The 16,771-nt window shown below is 37.3% G+C and overlaps 1 protein-coding gene across 1 annotated transcript in view; it reads right to left on the bottom strand.

The window, feature by feature from the left end:
- Positions 1-16,771, bottom strand: part of ACADL (acyl-CoA dehydrogenase long chain) — a 62,017-nt gene that overhangs the window by 24,543 nt on the left and 20,703 nt on the right. The window contains exons 5-8 of the mRNA XM_036926841.2: positions 9,881-9,947; positions 5,685-5,849; positions 4,916-5,017; positions 3,821-3,934 (exon numbers count right to left, since the gene is read on the bottom strand). Coding sequence (XP_036782736.1) covers positions 3,821-3,934; positions 4,916-5,017; positions 5,685-5,849; positions 9,881-9,947 — 448 coding nt within the window. The remainder of the gene's footprint in view (positions 1-3,820; positions 3,935-4,915; positions 5,018-5,684; positions 5,850-9,880; positions 9,948-16,771) is intronic.

Genomic DNA, 16,771 nt, shown 5'->3' with positions numbered 1-16,771 from the left:
TGGTAATTGGTCTGTTCAGATTTTCTATTTCTTCCTAGGTCAGTCTTGGAAGGTTGTATTTTTCTAGAAAGTTGTCTATTTCTTCTAGCTTATCCAATTTGTTAGCATATAATTTTTCATAGCATTCTCTAACAATTCTTTGTATTTCTGTGGTGTCCATAGTGATTTTTCCATCCTTGTATCGGATTCTGCTTATGTGTATACACTCTTTTTTTCTTATAAGTCTGGCTACGAATTTATATATTTTGTTTATTTTTCTGAAAGAACCAGCTCCTGATTTCATTGATTCTTTGTATTGTTTTATTATTCCCAATTTTATTTACTTTTCCTCTGATCTTTATTATGTCCCTCCTTCTGCTGACTTTGGGCCTCATTTGTTCTTCTTCTTCTAGTTTCATTAATTGTGAGTTTAGACTGTTCATTTGGGATTGTTCTTTCTTGAGGTAAGCCTGTATTACAACATACTTTCCTCTCAGAATGGCCTTTACTGCATCCCACAGGTTTGGGGATGTTGAGTTGATGTTTTCATTTGTCTCCATATATTGCTTCATCTCTGTTTTTATTTGGTCATTGATCCATTGATTATTTAGGAGCAAGTTGTTAAGTACCCATAAGTTTGTGGGCTTTTTTGTTTTCTTTGCATAATTTATTTCTAGTTTCATACCTTTGTGGTCTGAGAAGCTGGTTGGCACAATTTCAATCCTTCTTAACTTACTGAGGCTCTTTTTGTGGCCAAGTATGTGATCTCTTCTGGAAAATGTTCCATGAGCACTTGAAAAGAATGTGCACTCTGCTGCTTTTGGGTGGAGTGTTCTGTAGATGTCTGTTGGGCTGGGTGTTCTGTGTTGTTCAATGCCTCTGTCTCCTTACTTATTTTCTGTCTGGTTGATCTGTCCTTTGGAGTGAGTGGTGTATTAAAGTCTCCTAAAATGAATGCATTGCATTCAGTTTTCCCCTTTAATTCTGTTAGTATTTGTTTCACATATGTAGATGATCCTGTGTTGGGAGCATAGATATTTATAATGGTTATATCCTCTGGTTGGATTGACCCTTTTATCATTATATAATGTCCTTTTTTGTCTCTTGTTACTTTCTCTGTTTTGAAGTCTATTTTGTCTGATACAAGTACTGCAACTCCTGCTTTTTTCTCCCTATTCTTTGCATGAAATATCTTTTTCCATCCCTTCACTTTTAGTCTGTGTGTGTCTTTGGGTTTGAAGTGAATCTCTTGTAGGCAGCATATAGATGGGTCTTGCTTTTTATCCAGTCTGTAACTCTGTGTCTTTTGATTGGTGCAGTCAGTCCATTTACACTTAGGGTGATTATCAATAGATATGTACTTATTGCCATTTCAGGCTTTTGATTCATGGTTACCAAAGGTTCAAGGGTAGTTTCTTTACTATCTAACAGACTAACTTAACTTGCTTAATATGCTATTTCAAACACGACCTAAAGATGCCCAGCCCCTGGGGCAATGGTGGGGTTGCAAGCATGCAGCACCAGTACCTGCCTGGAGTAAAAAGTTCTTTCCTGCTTCCTGGATGCAGTGCCTGCCTCCACTGTCAGGGAAAGTGAGCTGAGCATGCAGGGAGAAGCCTCTATGCTACATTGTTATAGTTGCCACAGGTGGCGCTGCCTTCCAGCTGGCCCGTGCAATGGTAGGGGCAGCAGGTGTGCAGACAGGTGCCAGCCAGGAGGAAGGATCGGCAGGCTGTGTATCACAGTGGAGGGCCTTGGAGCTGCATTGTCAGCCAGGGGAATGGATCACCCGAAGCTCCTGAAAGTTTTCAACCTGTTGGGATGAGTGTGCTAGGACAATTTAGTCCACCTGTCCTTTCTCCTGAGCAGCAAGCTCTATGTAATCTTTCCCCCTTTAAGACCACTCTCATTGTTGGGAAGTCTTTCAAAGTGCCCGCCTTTTTTTTGTCCTGGAGCAGCCGGTTGTGGGTACCTATTCTCTACAAGCAGCTAGAACCTCAGTCTCTCTAAGTATTCTGCCTGTCTTTGCTTTCCAACCCATCTAATCTCCAAAGCACCATGTAATGTGGGTTCATGTTCCCAGAGCATCTCTAAGGGTGGGTGTTTAGCAGTCCTGAGCTTCTACTCTCTCCCATCTCCATTTCTCTTCCTCCTGTCTGTGAGCTGGAGTGGAGAGAGGGCTTGGGTCCCACTGGATCATGGCTTTGCTACTTTACCCTTTTCTGTGAGGTCTTCTCTTTTCCCCAGATGTAGGCAGTCTGTTGCAGTCTTCGGGTCTACTCTTTCAGGGTTAGTTGTAATTGGTGTATTTTTATGTTATATGTGGTTTTGGGAGGAGGTTTCTGCCTCACTTCTAATGCTGCCATCTTTTTCCCCCTCCTGTCAATCTCTTCCTTTTTCTTCAAAAAACCTTTCAGCCAAGTCATTCTACTTAAAACTTTGGAAGTAGATTTCCAACTCTAGGTTTTCTGCTGGTAAAATGTTTCACTAATTTGATGACTGCATTGTTTATACACTGTTCCTTCATTTACAAAACTAGTGTCTAAAATTTGATTGGCATGGTTAGCAATTGTGGCCACCATATGCTGAGTTCTTTTACAATACCTTAAATTCCAGGTAAAACCCAACCTTAATTAAATGCAATCATCCACTGTCTGTGCTTGAACCTGGCAGCTAAACCCATTTAATAATGCTGATACACAAAAAAGCAGAAGGTACTACTATAAATTTATGATCACTAAATTGGACCCTCACACTATTAGCAGGTTATGTTTCTCCAGTTGGTTCATCCTCTCACTCTGAAAGCATATTTCAATCCATCATCACTCTCCTCAGATGTTGCCATACCCCCTTCACTCCCCTCTTTTCAAGAAATGACTTTCCTCATTGTTATTTAAGGAAATGAAGTCTTCAGAAAAGAGCTTTTACAATTTTCTACCAACATAGCACAGTATCTGACTGAACCTATACCCATCCCTTCCTCTTTTCTTCCAGCTACAACGGAGGAAGCACCTCTGCCATAGGGCTTGGAAAGCCCATCTTTCACGTGCTTTGGCACCCACCTCTCACACTTAATCAAAGATCATATGCAGTTGATTATCTTCTACATATCAACAGTCTTTCTCTCTTTACTAATTCCTTTCTCTAGGTGTTAAAATATGCTCTAGCATTCTCATCCTAATAATAATAATAACAATATTAATAACCTCCAAATATCTCATTTGACCCCCACATTATTTCTCCCCACTCCACCCCCACCCACCTCTTCTTGCCTCCCAGTTACCATCTTTTCTGTCAGCTACCATTCACAGCCAAACCCAGGAAAGAGTTGCACACCTTCAGTATTTACTGTCTCATTTTCATTTGCTCCTCTACTCACTCTGGTCTGGAACCACTGCCACACAAGTCTATTAATAGCTCCTCTGACATGACCTCTGTGTCATCATGTCCAAGGGCACTCTTTGACCTTCATTTTATCTCCCCAGGAAGCAGCATTTGGCCCCACTCCCTCCTACTTGAAATTCTCTTCTCTCTTTCTCTCTAGGTTTCTGTGACAATACTTGCCTGATTTCCTTCCTTCTTTCTACGTGTTCATTCTCAATTGTCTTTGTAGGCTCTTCCTTTCCAATTGTATCTTTAAATCTTGTTTTCTCAGGATTCTGTTCTAGGACCTCTTCTTATTTTATCTTATTCCTTACTCTCTCTCCCTCAGTGATCTCATTCATTTCCATAGATTCTAACACCACTTAAATGGAGATTATTCCATTATTTATGTTTATCCCAGACCCATTTCAGATGAGTTAAATCAATATCATGCAATACTAAACTGTGACAAACTTACCTGTATATTGGCAACTGTTTTCCCAAAAGCTTTTCTTTGTTTAACATAGTTCCTGGTTTCTTCAAACATGAATTCACTGGCTGAAATTGCCAACTCAGAAATCAATAGTCTTTCCTATAACCCAAAATTAGGTCTTGATTATTATTATAATTATAAATGATTTTCACATGATTTCAATAATAATAAATCCCATAAATAATCTTCATAAAACTTCTAAAGATTAATTTATAAGGCTCCCATAAAGATTTGTAAGAATATTTTGACATATCTATAACACTCTCTAAAATAAATCCTTCTAAAATAAATCCTTTATTTTCATGACTGTCTTTACTATATATACATAAAGATAGATAGATATGTATTTTTTTTAATCCCCTCTTCTCTTTACTCCTGAAGGAGAAAAGAAATTCTGAAGTTGTTGATTTTTATTTATTGATCTCCAAGCGCTATGCATCCTATTATATGGAATCAACATCCTATCTGTGGAAATCAACATCTGAAAGCACATAAGGTTAAATTTTGCCTACTAGGGCTAGTGATTTTTGTATTCTCTTTCCATGCCAGTCTTCCTAGCCCTTGTCCCTAGCTCTGTGTTTAACTCATGCTGTGTCAGTCACTAGGCAAATGCACCCTCTCATGCTGGCACGTGAGACTCAATGATCACTGAACAACCGTACTCACAAAACACAGATATGAGGGTTGACCCTATGTGGCTTACTTTTCAGTCTAAATTCAGTGATTTTCCTCTTTGATTCCCAGGTATTATTAAGAAAGAGACACACAAAAACCTGCCATATGCCTCTCTCCTTATAAAAAGCTAAGAATTCTTGACTTGTAGTTAAGACACTTAAATCATTCCAAGAATCAGAAGTGAAACACCTATTTTCCCTATTCACTTATATGTTCGGGTTGGATATCCCTGAGTCCATTCATCTACTTATCTAGCCTACAAAATTCATTTTTTTTACAACTTTAAGTTATAGTCAAATAATTGGCCGTATCATGTTTTGTATGTTTTATGTAGTTCTATATTATTATAGTCCAGTCCAGCATCTAATCATCTAATCATAAGATGTAATCTTTAATACTTCTGACCTGTGGAAGCTCTTGCATGAGGTAATAGAAGCCTTTATTCTCTTCTCCGAGTAGGGCACTAGCTGGCAACCGCACATCTTCAAAGAATAACTCTGCAGTATCCTAAGACAGCATACAATTAAGTAGAGAATTATCTCATTTAAATCTCCCAATAACTCTCTGAGATGATTGCTATTTCCTTTTGAGAAAAACAATACAAAACAAATTGGAAGCCAAGTTGCAGTGGTTAATTAATACAACTACGAAGTGGTAAACCAGGGATTCAAACCCAGGTCCATCTCCTTCTAAAACCAGTAGCTTTTTCACTGTAATACACTGTCATTCTAGCCCCAGTTCTGCGGGTTCTGAAAACTAAGGATTTCTAATACATATTAAGTAAAACATGTTTTGTTTTTGGTAATGAGAGAAATTACCAATAACCAAATAATAGAAAAGTATTTTCTATTCTTATTTCATAATTTTCTTCAATTTCATAAACAAAGGGCTTATTATCTTGCAGTTAATTGTGCCACTTCTGAAGCAGTTATTCAAAATCTCCTCACTTCCACTGCTGACCATCAGAGACACAGCTGCATAAATGCTGGAACATATTCCCATTACCATTTCTGAAAAGCATATTTTAGGAATTCCGCATAAAAAGGTATCATTGGCTATATGCAGTTCTATACATAAGGCATAATTGAGTAAACTTGATTACTTATAATTAATAACTTACTAATAATTAAGTAAATTCAACTATTACTTGAGTACGATTTATATTATGACTTACTTGGGCTTTTAATCCCATTTTCTGTAACTTTTGTCCCTTGATAAATCCTTTCATTCCATTTTCCACCAGAAAAAGGCTAATTCCATGGGCAGGAGAGCGAGCTTCACGATTTGTGACTGTCACCACAATCACAACGTCACTTAACCACCCATTAGTGATGAATACCTGCAAAACCCAAAGTATATTGTGATGCTCCCCACAATAATTCAGATCCATGTGCAAGTCATGACTGAGGGAAAGTACATTCAAGAAGACTAAACAAGACAAGACATGCTTTATACCTCTCTCTGTATTCTATCCAAGTATTTGCGCTGTTGATTATTCAGACATGAAGTTGTTAAAGAGCAGGAAGAAAATAACTCAATGCTCCAAAATGAAGCCTATGCATTTTCTTTCCACTATTAATATTGTAAATAATAAGTAACAGATTTTATGCTATTTTCAAATTAAAATAAAATTGTCTATAAAAATGATAAACTGTATTTTAGAAAGAAGCTGCTGGTGAGAAAAAAGAATCTGTTCAAAAAGGCTCTATACAATTAAAATGTTTGTACTCTCAGACCAGTTTTGATAAGGCATAGTTTTCATTTTCATGATGGATGGTCTACTTTTTTTTTAGATGACCTACATAAAGGATAAAGTAAAACAATGAAAAAATAATAAGGGATAGAATTTTTTAAACTGAGGGATAAAATAACAAAGTAAGTAAGAGATATTAGGTTATCAGATGATATTTATTCAGAAAACAAATACACCAGAGCAAATATTAATACTTATCTTCTCATTCTGCATCTTTTCCAGGTTACCACAACCACTTCCATGGCTGTCATTGCCATCTATATGCTGATGACTCCAAACCTTTATCTAAGCCAAATTTTTTCTTAGGTTCTAGACCTGTATAACTACCCGCTTCTGGATCATTCACCTGATGAATCAGGCAGAACATATTCCTTCTACCCCTACTCCTATCTAATCCTGACTATCAATCTATTTTCACTATTCCAATGAATGGTGCCAGTAAATCATGTTATCATCCTGCTTCATATTCAATTTGACATCTAGTTCTCTCAAATCCATTTCAACACTTTTTATATCTATTTGCTTTCTTTCACTTCTATTGCTTGACCTTATTTCAGGCCCTCATCATTTCCTGCATAAGTTCTGACAACTGATTTCTGTGTAGCTTTATTATCTATCATGATGTCAACAGATTTTTCTAAAATGTGAAACGTATTTAAAAATTATATCACTTTCACATTTAAAAATCTTTGAAAACTTACTAGTGGGCTTCAAGATAAATTCTAAACCCTTAGCAAGGCATGTAAAACTCATCACAAACTGGTACTAGCTTGCCAGTCCTGCTATACCTCTTGTCCCACTTTCCCTCACACCCTGTCCCCTGGTCAGCCCTCCTGAGTTACTTGCTATCCTCCACATTCCAAGGTCTTACTTACTATGGGTCTTTGGGAATCTTGTTTCCTCTCGTGGGAGGCCCTTTCTCAGTTCTGCTAGAAAAAATCCTACTCATCTTGGACTAAGTTCAGACATCACCTCTTCCAGAGGGTCTTCCTAAATTGCCCAGCCTGGGTTAAGTACTCCCATAACACCTTGAATTTACCATTATCTTAACATTTATCTAACTATATTCAAATGACCTATTTTTATCTCTATCCCTTCAAAGCAGGAGCGTAAAATGGTGTTGTTTATTCTCATCACTTAACATCAATGCCCTTTATAAGATTTATGCTCTAAATCCACAGTGATGATACACACAAATAATGGTAAATGATATTAGTGTCAAATGACAACAGATAAAGGTGGTGATGGTGGCTTGTTGTTAAGTGACAATAATAAAAGACCTTCAACATCTCTCTGTACTAGGAGCTCCTTGAGGGTAAGGACTATTTTCTTTTCATATGTCTATTCTTAGTGCTCACAATAGTGTTTGGCCTATAGGAGGCCTTCAAGAATGTTTGTTGAATAAATGAGAAAAACATATTCCTCAAAAATATTTCTATACAGCATGGCAAAAATATTTTGTCTACAGTACTGCTCCTTTATAATACTGTCTTGCTCAAAAACCTCTGAGGTTTCCCAATTTCCTACCTTTCGGAGATAATAATGACCATTTGTGTAGTTATCACAGCTGAATTGCTGAAATGGTGGGGTTTTCTGAGTCACACAGCATCCAGGAATTATAACCTATATGCTGTAAATCCATGGTCTCAGACATAGATAATGAACAGGCAATGGAATGGAAAGGAAAGGGCAAGAATTGTTCATTTTAACACCTGCTCTCAATCAAATGCAGTTCCCAGTTCTTAGACATAATTACAGAAGAAAGTTAATAGATTCTAAACCATTTCTGCAATAGCCTGACAAAATATATGTCCACCATGATTGATCCCCTTTTCTAATAAAGTTATAAGAGAATTCTCTTTGTAAGAAGACTTTCTCAATTTCTTTCCGAATAATGGCACTCAAAACTTTAAATAGGTCTGGAATTATTCCTACTGGGGGCCATTATAATTTTTTTTTTTTTTGTCACTGAATGCTTATAACCCAAGCTCATTGTAAATGTTGTATAGACAGCATATTGTTAAAAAAGCAAAAGGGCAAAAAAATTCTCCATGAGTCTAGCATACAGATATCATTATGAATTTCCTTTCCAGTCTTTTCTTCTATTGTACTTAAATTATTCTACATTTACATTCTGTGTGCATTCTCCACTTAAATGTTAATATGATCTTTTCACTTAACATAATTATTTTCCTATACTGTTAAAAACTTTGTGTCGACACTTTCATGGGTGCAAATTAGGTCATCTTATGGATGTACTACATTTATTCCTTTACCTTGGCTTCCTTAAAATTTGTGTTATTCCTAAAGACTGCTGAAAACAGAGTCAGTGGTACTGCCCTGGGTAGTTCCCACAGAAGACTCTAACTGAGCATATTGGGCCTGCTTAGAAAGCTGGAGTCACAGAAGAATGTGGTTCCCACTTGTGTGTCAAAACAATCCCCCTGGGTACAGAGAGTTAATTAATTATATATTGGAATTAGTACTTATTTATTATAATCTTAGGATGAAAAAATTTAGACTAATATTTCTTAAAGTACGTTTGAACAAGGCCGATAAAAAGAGAATTCCTAGGATGTAAGACATACAATATCCAACTTGAAAGGTTCACAATGCATAGCAGCATAGCAGCATGAGAAGTTGTGCACATTTTCCAAACGTATTTGTTATCATAGATACTGTTTTATGTATGATAACTATGAAAAATTAGATCATGATCTTTAGAACTGTGTCTCTCAAAATGTGTTCTTCAGACTAGTATCAGTCCTGGATAATGTAAGTACAGAAACTGAGAGTATTTAGAAAATTTTGTAACAATTTGAAAGTGTCACAACATTGAAGTTAGTGATTTTCAAATTCAAAACAAATCATAAAATGTTTTTAAATTTTTAAAGAAAAAGAAAGAAAAGTTAGTCCTCCAATAGGCTTTGAAACATATTTCAAAAAAAAGATTTCCTTAGAGTAGAAAGTGAATATCTTTCCTTAACACTCAGTCAACAACAAAGTTTTACAGAGTACATACCAGTTAAAACTAAACAAAGGGAAATGAAGGTAAACAGAGGTAAACAAAAATCTGTCATCAGTGATATTAGATTCTAAAGGATATATTTACTCGAGCTCATCTGTAAACTTTATTGGAGGGGCTTTCCAATTCTATCAGTGGGTTGATGTGATTCTCAGAAGGATTAAAGTGTTCTCAATTTCTATAAAAGATATCCTTCTTTCCTGAGAGCTTCTGAAACTTAACATTTACGAGAAGTCTTATCCCTAATTTATCATCAACATTAAGTTAATTAACTATTAACTATTTTTTGTCCCAAATTTGGGCAATTTGAGCCTTAATGTCCCCTTTTCTGGTTTGATAAGGGCTGTTTGGAAGCTAAAACAACATTTGCCATACTAGTGAGGGCATACAAAATGGCACATAGAAGAGGAACAGAGCTCATGTAATAAAAATGTTGCAAAATTCTGTCTATAAAACAGAACAACTTAAGTAAATTCAATTCATGTGAGTCCATAGATCTGATAGAATCAATAATAAGTAGTCTTTGAGACATTGTTATAATGTCCTGGCGCAACTCTGGAGAGAAGGGCTATGGAAGCCGTTCTTTACACACCTTGCTTCCATTGAGAATCCAGTCACTTCCATCTTTTTTGGCATGTGTTCTTACTCCTTGCAAATCACTATAATTGAAAGGATGAAAAATTCATTAACTGGTAAAAGTTGAATTTGAAAATGTCATATAACTATGCATATAATGTGATAATTCAAACTGGTTATTATAAAAATTGATCTTTAACTGATACTAGGAATGGTCACACAAATGCACTGAAAAAATCATGCCATGCCTGATACATTCTATTCTAAACCACTTCTACAAGTGGATATATGATTAAAATCATATAAACTAGCTAGAGATAATACAGCATAACAAGGCTCAACTAGCATTCAAGACCCCTAAATTAAGACTCAGATGATATTTCAAGGCCCACTATATCCCTGGGATCATATATACTTGCATACCTCCATTTAACTTGATATCTTCCCCTGTCTACATTGATCAAAACTTAGCTATTTAAAAGTCTGTCTTAAATGCCATTTCCTCTACAAGCCTGCTCTAAAACAATATTCTTTGAAATATACTATAAACAATACAGTTAAAATATTAAAAATAAAGACAGCATTCCATGCAAAGGAGAAAAATGATTCAAAAAATAATTTTATCTCCTGCTCCTATATATGAACCTCATGGTAATGAAAGCCAATAAAAATCAGAGCAGAAATAACTGAAATAGAGACTAAGAAAACAATAGAAAAGATCAATGAAACTAGAGTTGGGTCTTTGAAAGGAAAAACAAAATTGATAAACCTTTAGTCAGACTCAAGAGAAAAAGAAAGAGGACTCAAAGAAATAAAATCAGAAATGAAAGACAAGAAGTTACAACTGATACCACAGAAATACAAAGGATTATAAGAGATTACTACAAAAATTTTTATGACAACAAACTGGACAACCTAGAAAAAATGGATAAATTCCTAGAAACATGCAATCTTTCAAGACTGATACAGGAAGAAATAGAAAATAAGAACAGACTGATTACTAGTAACAATGAATCAGTAATCAAAAACTCCCACAAATAAAAGTCCAGCTCTTGGCTGACATTTGTAAATTTGGATTTCAGTGGGGTTCCCACCATTTCCAGAACTGATGAGTGGCTTACTCTGCCTAAACTGTTTGTATAAACAATATAGTTCATGATGAATACCTGCTTCCCTTCTGGGAACTTTTGGTACCTGCTTAACAAAGGATATCCTCTGTGACCAGTCCCCAATAAAACTCTGGACACTGAGTCTCTAATGAACTCTGGTAGATAACATTTCACAGTGTTGTCACGACCTGTTGCTAAAGGAATTAAGCAAGTCTTGCAAGACTCCTTTAGGAGAGGACTTTTATAAGCTGCTCATTTTCTATGGATTTCAATCCATGAGATTTTTCCTTTGCCAATTTTGTTTTGCATTCTTAAATACAAATACTTTAATATTATAATAAATTATGACTGTCAGTAGGATTATATGCTGAATCCTGACACCTCCTAGTAAATAATTGACTCTGCTGGTGGTCTGGGTTGTTCTAATTGACATTAGAACAGAATCACCTATTTGAAAGAGGTTGAATAACAAAAATGCATAAATCAACTTATAGCCTGGTTTTCATCAAAAGAATGGACACTTATAGGAAACATTTTAAAGCTGTAGGCGGTTGTATTCTAACCTTGTAATTTTCATCAAAAAATGGTATGAAGTATTATTAAAATCTATACATGGTTTACTAATTCTTCTCTATAGGGACTTATCAAAGGTAATGAAGGTAATGACATAACTGTGGGTTTTTTTCAGTATGAACATTTTTATTTTAATGTGAAATACATACAATAAAATGCACATATCAGTGCACAGTTTGAAGAATTTTGACATGTGTACACACCATGTAACTGTCACCAAGATCAAGATATTAAACATTCTAAGTTTTCCCCCCTCACCTATCTTACCCTTACCCCTACTCCTGTTCCCTATGTCAACCCTCAGTTTGTTCCCTATGTTTGCATCTATTTCAGCAGTTTGTTTTTGGTTATTTTTAGAATGCATGTGTAAGTGAAATCATATGGTATTTGTCTTTCTCTGTCTTATTTCACTTAGGGTAATACCCTCTAGGCCCATCCACGTTGTCACAAATGGCAAGATTTCATTTTCCATTTTCCATGGCTGTGTAATACTCTATTATATATAGGAACCACACCTTGTTTATGTTTTCATCTGTCAGTGGACATTTAGGCTGTTCCTTATTTGGCTATTGTAAATAATACTATGATAAACAAAGGAGTGCAAATAATTTTTAACACAAGTGATTTTGTTTTGAGTAAATTCCCAGAAGTGGAATTGCTGGGTCATATGCTATTTCTATTTTTAGATTTCTGAGAAACTTCCATACTGCTATACATAATGGCCTCACCAATTTGCAATCCCACCAATAGTGTATTAGGGTTCCTTTTACTCCACATCCTCTCCAACACTTGTTATTGCTTGTCTTGTTGATATAAGCCATTCCGATTGGCATGAGGTGATACCTCACTGTGGTTTTGATTTGCATTTCCTGCTGGTCAGTGACATTGAACATCTTTCTAGGCGTCTGTTAGCCATCTGTACATTTTCTTTGGAAAAGTGACCATTCAGGTCCTCTGCCTATTTTTTAATAGACTATCCATGTTTTTGGTGTTGTATCAATATAGTTTGGATATTTTCCCCTCATCAGATATATCATTTGCAAATAATCTTTCCCATTCAGTAGACTATCTTTTCATTTTGTTGATGGTTTCCTTTACTGGAAGAAGAATTTTAGTTTGGTGAAATCCCACTTGTGTATCTTTGTTTTTATTTCCCTTATCTGGGGAGACATATCCAGAAAAAAACTACTAGTGCAATGTTTAAGAATTACTGCCAGGTGGAGCCAAGATGGTGGCATGAGTAGAGCAGTGGAAATCTCCTCCCAAAACCACATATATCTATGAAAATATAACAAAGACAACCCTTCCTAGAATAAAGACCAGAGGACACAGGACAATATCCAGACCACATCCGCACCTGAGAGAACCCAGTGCCTCGCGAAGGGGGTAAAATACAAGCCCCAGCCCCGCGGGACCCGAGCGCCCCTCCCCCCAGCTCCCGGCGGGAGAAGAGCAGGCAGAGCGGGAGGGAGATTGAGCCCAGGACTGCCGAACACCCAGCCCCAGCCATCCGGGCCAGAGTGCAGACACAGTGCGTGCGCGGGGGGCCCTGGATACTAGGGAAACAGGGCAGCAAGAACAGTGAGCGGGTACCGGAGGCCTGGCATGGGAGGACATAAGAAAAGCGAGCGGCCATTTTTTATTTTTATTTTTTTCTGTTTTCTTTTGACGAGTGCTTTTTGGAAGTCTTAAAGGGATAGGGACCCCAATTACTAGGGAAACAGGGCAGCAAGACCAGTGAGCAGATGCCTGAGGCTGGCGCCGGAGAATAAAGAAAAACGAGCGGCCATTATTTATTTATTTATTTAATTAAAAAAAATTTTTCTTTTTTTGTGGTCGCTGTTTTGTTTTGGCGGGTGCTTTTTGGAAGTCTTAAAGGGGCACAGCGGGACACTTAGTCCAGAGTTAGGGAATCTGGGGATCTCTGGGCACCCTAATCCCCTGGGCTGCAGGGAGCACAGAGACCCTTTACGGAGATAAATAGCCTCCCGGCAGCTCCCCCTCCAACGAGACTCCATCATTTTGGAACAGCTGCACAAGCCAGGCCACGCCCACAGCAACAGCGGAGATAAACTCCATAGCAGCCGGGCAGGAAGCAGAAGCCCTGTCTGCGTGCAGCTACTCAGCACAAGCCACTAGAGGTCGCTGTTCTCCCAGGAGAGGAGGGCCACAATGCAACAAGAAGGGAAGTTCTTCCAGCCATCACTCATCCCAGCTCTGCAAACTATTCCTATCACCATGAAAAGGCAAAACTACAGGCCGACAAAGATCACAGAGACAACACCAGAGAAGGAGACAGACCTAACCAGTCTTCCTGACAAAGAATTCAAAATAAAAATCATAAACATGCTGACAGAGATGCAGAGAAATACACAAGAGATATGGGATGAAGTCTGGAGGGAGATCACAGATGCCAGAAAGGAGATTACAGAAATGAAACAAACTCTGGAAGGGTTTATAGCAGAATGGATAGGATGCAAGAGGCCATTGATGGAATTGAAACCAGAGAACAGGAACGCACAGAAGCTGACATAGAGAGAGACAAAAGAATCTCCAGAAATGAAACAATATTAAGAGAACTATGTGACCAATCCAAAAGGAACAATATCCATATTATAGGGGTACCAGAAGAAGAAGAAGAGAGGAAAAGGGATGGAAAGTATCTTGGAAGAAATACTTGCTGAAAACTTCCCCAAACTGGTGGAGGAAATAATCAAACAGACCATGGAAATACACAGAAGCCCCAACAGAAAAGATCCAAGGAGGACAACACCAAGACACATAATAATTAAAATGGCAAAGAACAAGGACAAGGAAAGAGTTTTAAAGGCAGCTAGAGAGAAAAAGGTCACCTATAAAGGAAAACGCATCAGGCTAACGTCAGACTTCTCAACAGAAACCCTACAGGCCAGAAGAGAATGGCACGATATATTAAATGCAATGAAACAGAAGGGCCTTGAACCAAGGATACTGTATCCAGCATGACTATCATTTAAATATGATGGTGGGATTAAACAATTCCTAGACAAACAAAAGTTGAGGGAATTTGCTTCCCACAAACCACCTCTACAGGGCATCTTACAGGGACTGCTCTAGATGGGAGCACTCCTAGAAAGAGCACAGCACAAAACACCCAACATATGAAGAATCGAGAAGGAGGAATAAGAAGGGAGAGAAGAAAAGAATCTCCAGACAGTGAATATAACAGCTCAATAAGTGAGCTAAGTTAGGCAGTAAGATACTAAAGAGGCTAACCTTGAACCTTTGGTAACCACGAATTTAAAGCCTGCAATGGCAATAAGTACATATCTTTCAATAGTCACCCTAAATGTTAATGGACTGAATGCACCAATCAAAAGACACAGAGAAATACAATGGATAAAAAAGCAAGACCCATCTATACGCTGCTTACAAGAAACTCACCTCAAACCCAAAGACATGTACAGACTAAAAGTCAAGGGATGGAAAAACAGGCAAACAACAGCAAGAAGAAAGCAGGGATTGCAGTACTAATATCAGACAAAATAGACTTCAAAACAAAGAAAGTAACAAGAGATAAAGAAGGACACTACATAATGATAAAGGGCTCAGTCCAACAAGAGGATATAACCATTCTAAATATATATGCACCCAACACAGGAGCACCAGCTTATGCGAAACAAATACTAACAGAACTAAAGGGGGAAATAGACTGGAATGCATTCATTCTAGGAGACTTCAACACACCACTCACCCCAAAGGATAGATCCACCGGGCAGAAAATAAGTAAGGACACGGAAGCACTGAACAACACAGTAGAGCAGATGGACCTAATAGACATCTACAGAACTCTACATCCAAAAGCAACAGGATACACATTCTTCTCAAGTGCACATGGAACATTCTCCAGAACAGACCACATACTAGGCCACAAAAAGAGCCTCAGTAAATTCCAAAAGATTGAAATCCTACCAACCAACTTTTCAGACCACAAAGGCATAAAACTAGAAATAAACTGTACAAAGAAAGCAAAAAGGCTCATAAACACATGGAGGCTTAACAACACGCTCCTAAATAATCAATGGATCAATGACCAAATCAAAATGGAGATCCAGCAATATATGGAAACAAATGACAACAACAACACTAAGCCCCAACTTCTGTGGGACACAGCAAAAGCAGTCTTAAGAGGAAAGTATATAGCAATCCAAGCATATTTAAAAAAGGAAGAACAATCCCAAATGAATGGTCTAATGTTACAATTATTGAAATTGGAAAAAGAAGAACAGATGAAGCCTAATGTCAGCAGAAGGAGGCACATAATAAAGATCAGAGAAGAAACAAATAAAATTGAGAAGAATAAAACAATAGCAAAAATCAATGAAACCAAGAGCTGGTTCTTCGAGAAAATAAACAAAATAGATAAGCCTCTAGCCAGACTTATTAAGAGGAAAAGAGAGTCAACACAAATCAACAGTATCACAAACGAGAAAGGAAAAATCACGATGGACCCCACAGAAATACAAAGAATTATTAGAGAATACTATGAAAACCTATATGCTAACAAGCTGGGAAACCTAGGAGAAATGGACAACTTCCTAGAAAAATACAACCTTCCAAGACTGACCCAGAAAGAAACAGAAAATCTAAACAGACCAATTACCAGCAACAAAATTGAAGCGGTAATCAAAAAACTACCAAAGAACAAAACCCCCGGGCAAGATGGATTTACCTTGGAATTTTATCAGACATACAGGAAAGACATAATACCCATTCTCCTTAAAGTTTTCCAAAAAATAGAGGAGGAGGGGATACTCCCAAACTCATTCTATGAAGGTAACATCACCCTAATACCAAAACCAGGCAAAGACCCCACCAAAAAAGAAAACTACAGACCAATATCCCTGATGAACGTACATGCAAAAATACTCAACAAAATATTAGCAAACAGAATTCAAGAATACATCAAAAGGATCATACACCATGACCAAGTGGGATTCATCCCAGGGATGCAAGGATGGTACAACATTCGAAAGTCCAACAACATCATCCACCACATCAACAAAAAGAAAGACAAAAACCACATGATCATCTCCATAGATGCTGAAAAAGCATTTGACAAAGTTCAACATCCATTCATGATAAAAACTCTCAGCAAAATGGGAATAGAGGGCAAGTACCTCAACATAATAAAGGCCATCTATGATAAACCCACAGCCAACATTATATTGAACAGCGAGAAGCTG

Source organism: Manis pentadactyla, chromosome 6, assembly GCF_030020395.1.
Source record: "Manis pentadactyla isolate mManPen7 chromosome 6, mManPen7.hap1, whole genome shotgun sequence".
Lineage (NCBI taxonomy): Eukaryota > Metazoa > Chordata > Mammalia > Pholidota > Manidae > Manis > Manis pentadactyla.
This window is presented reverse-complemented; position numbering and strand designations above follow the sequence as displayed.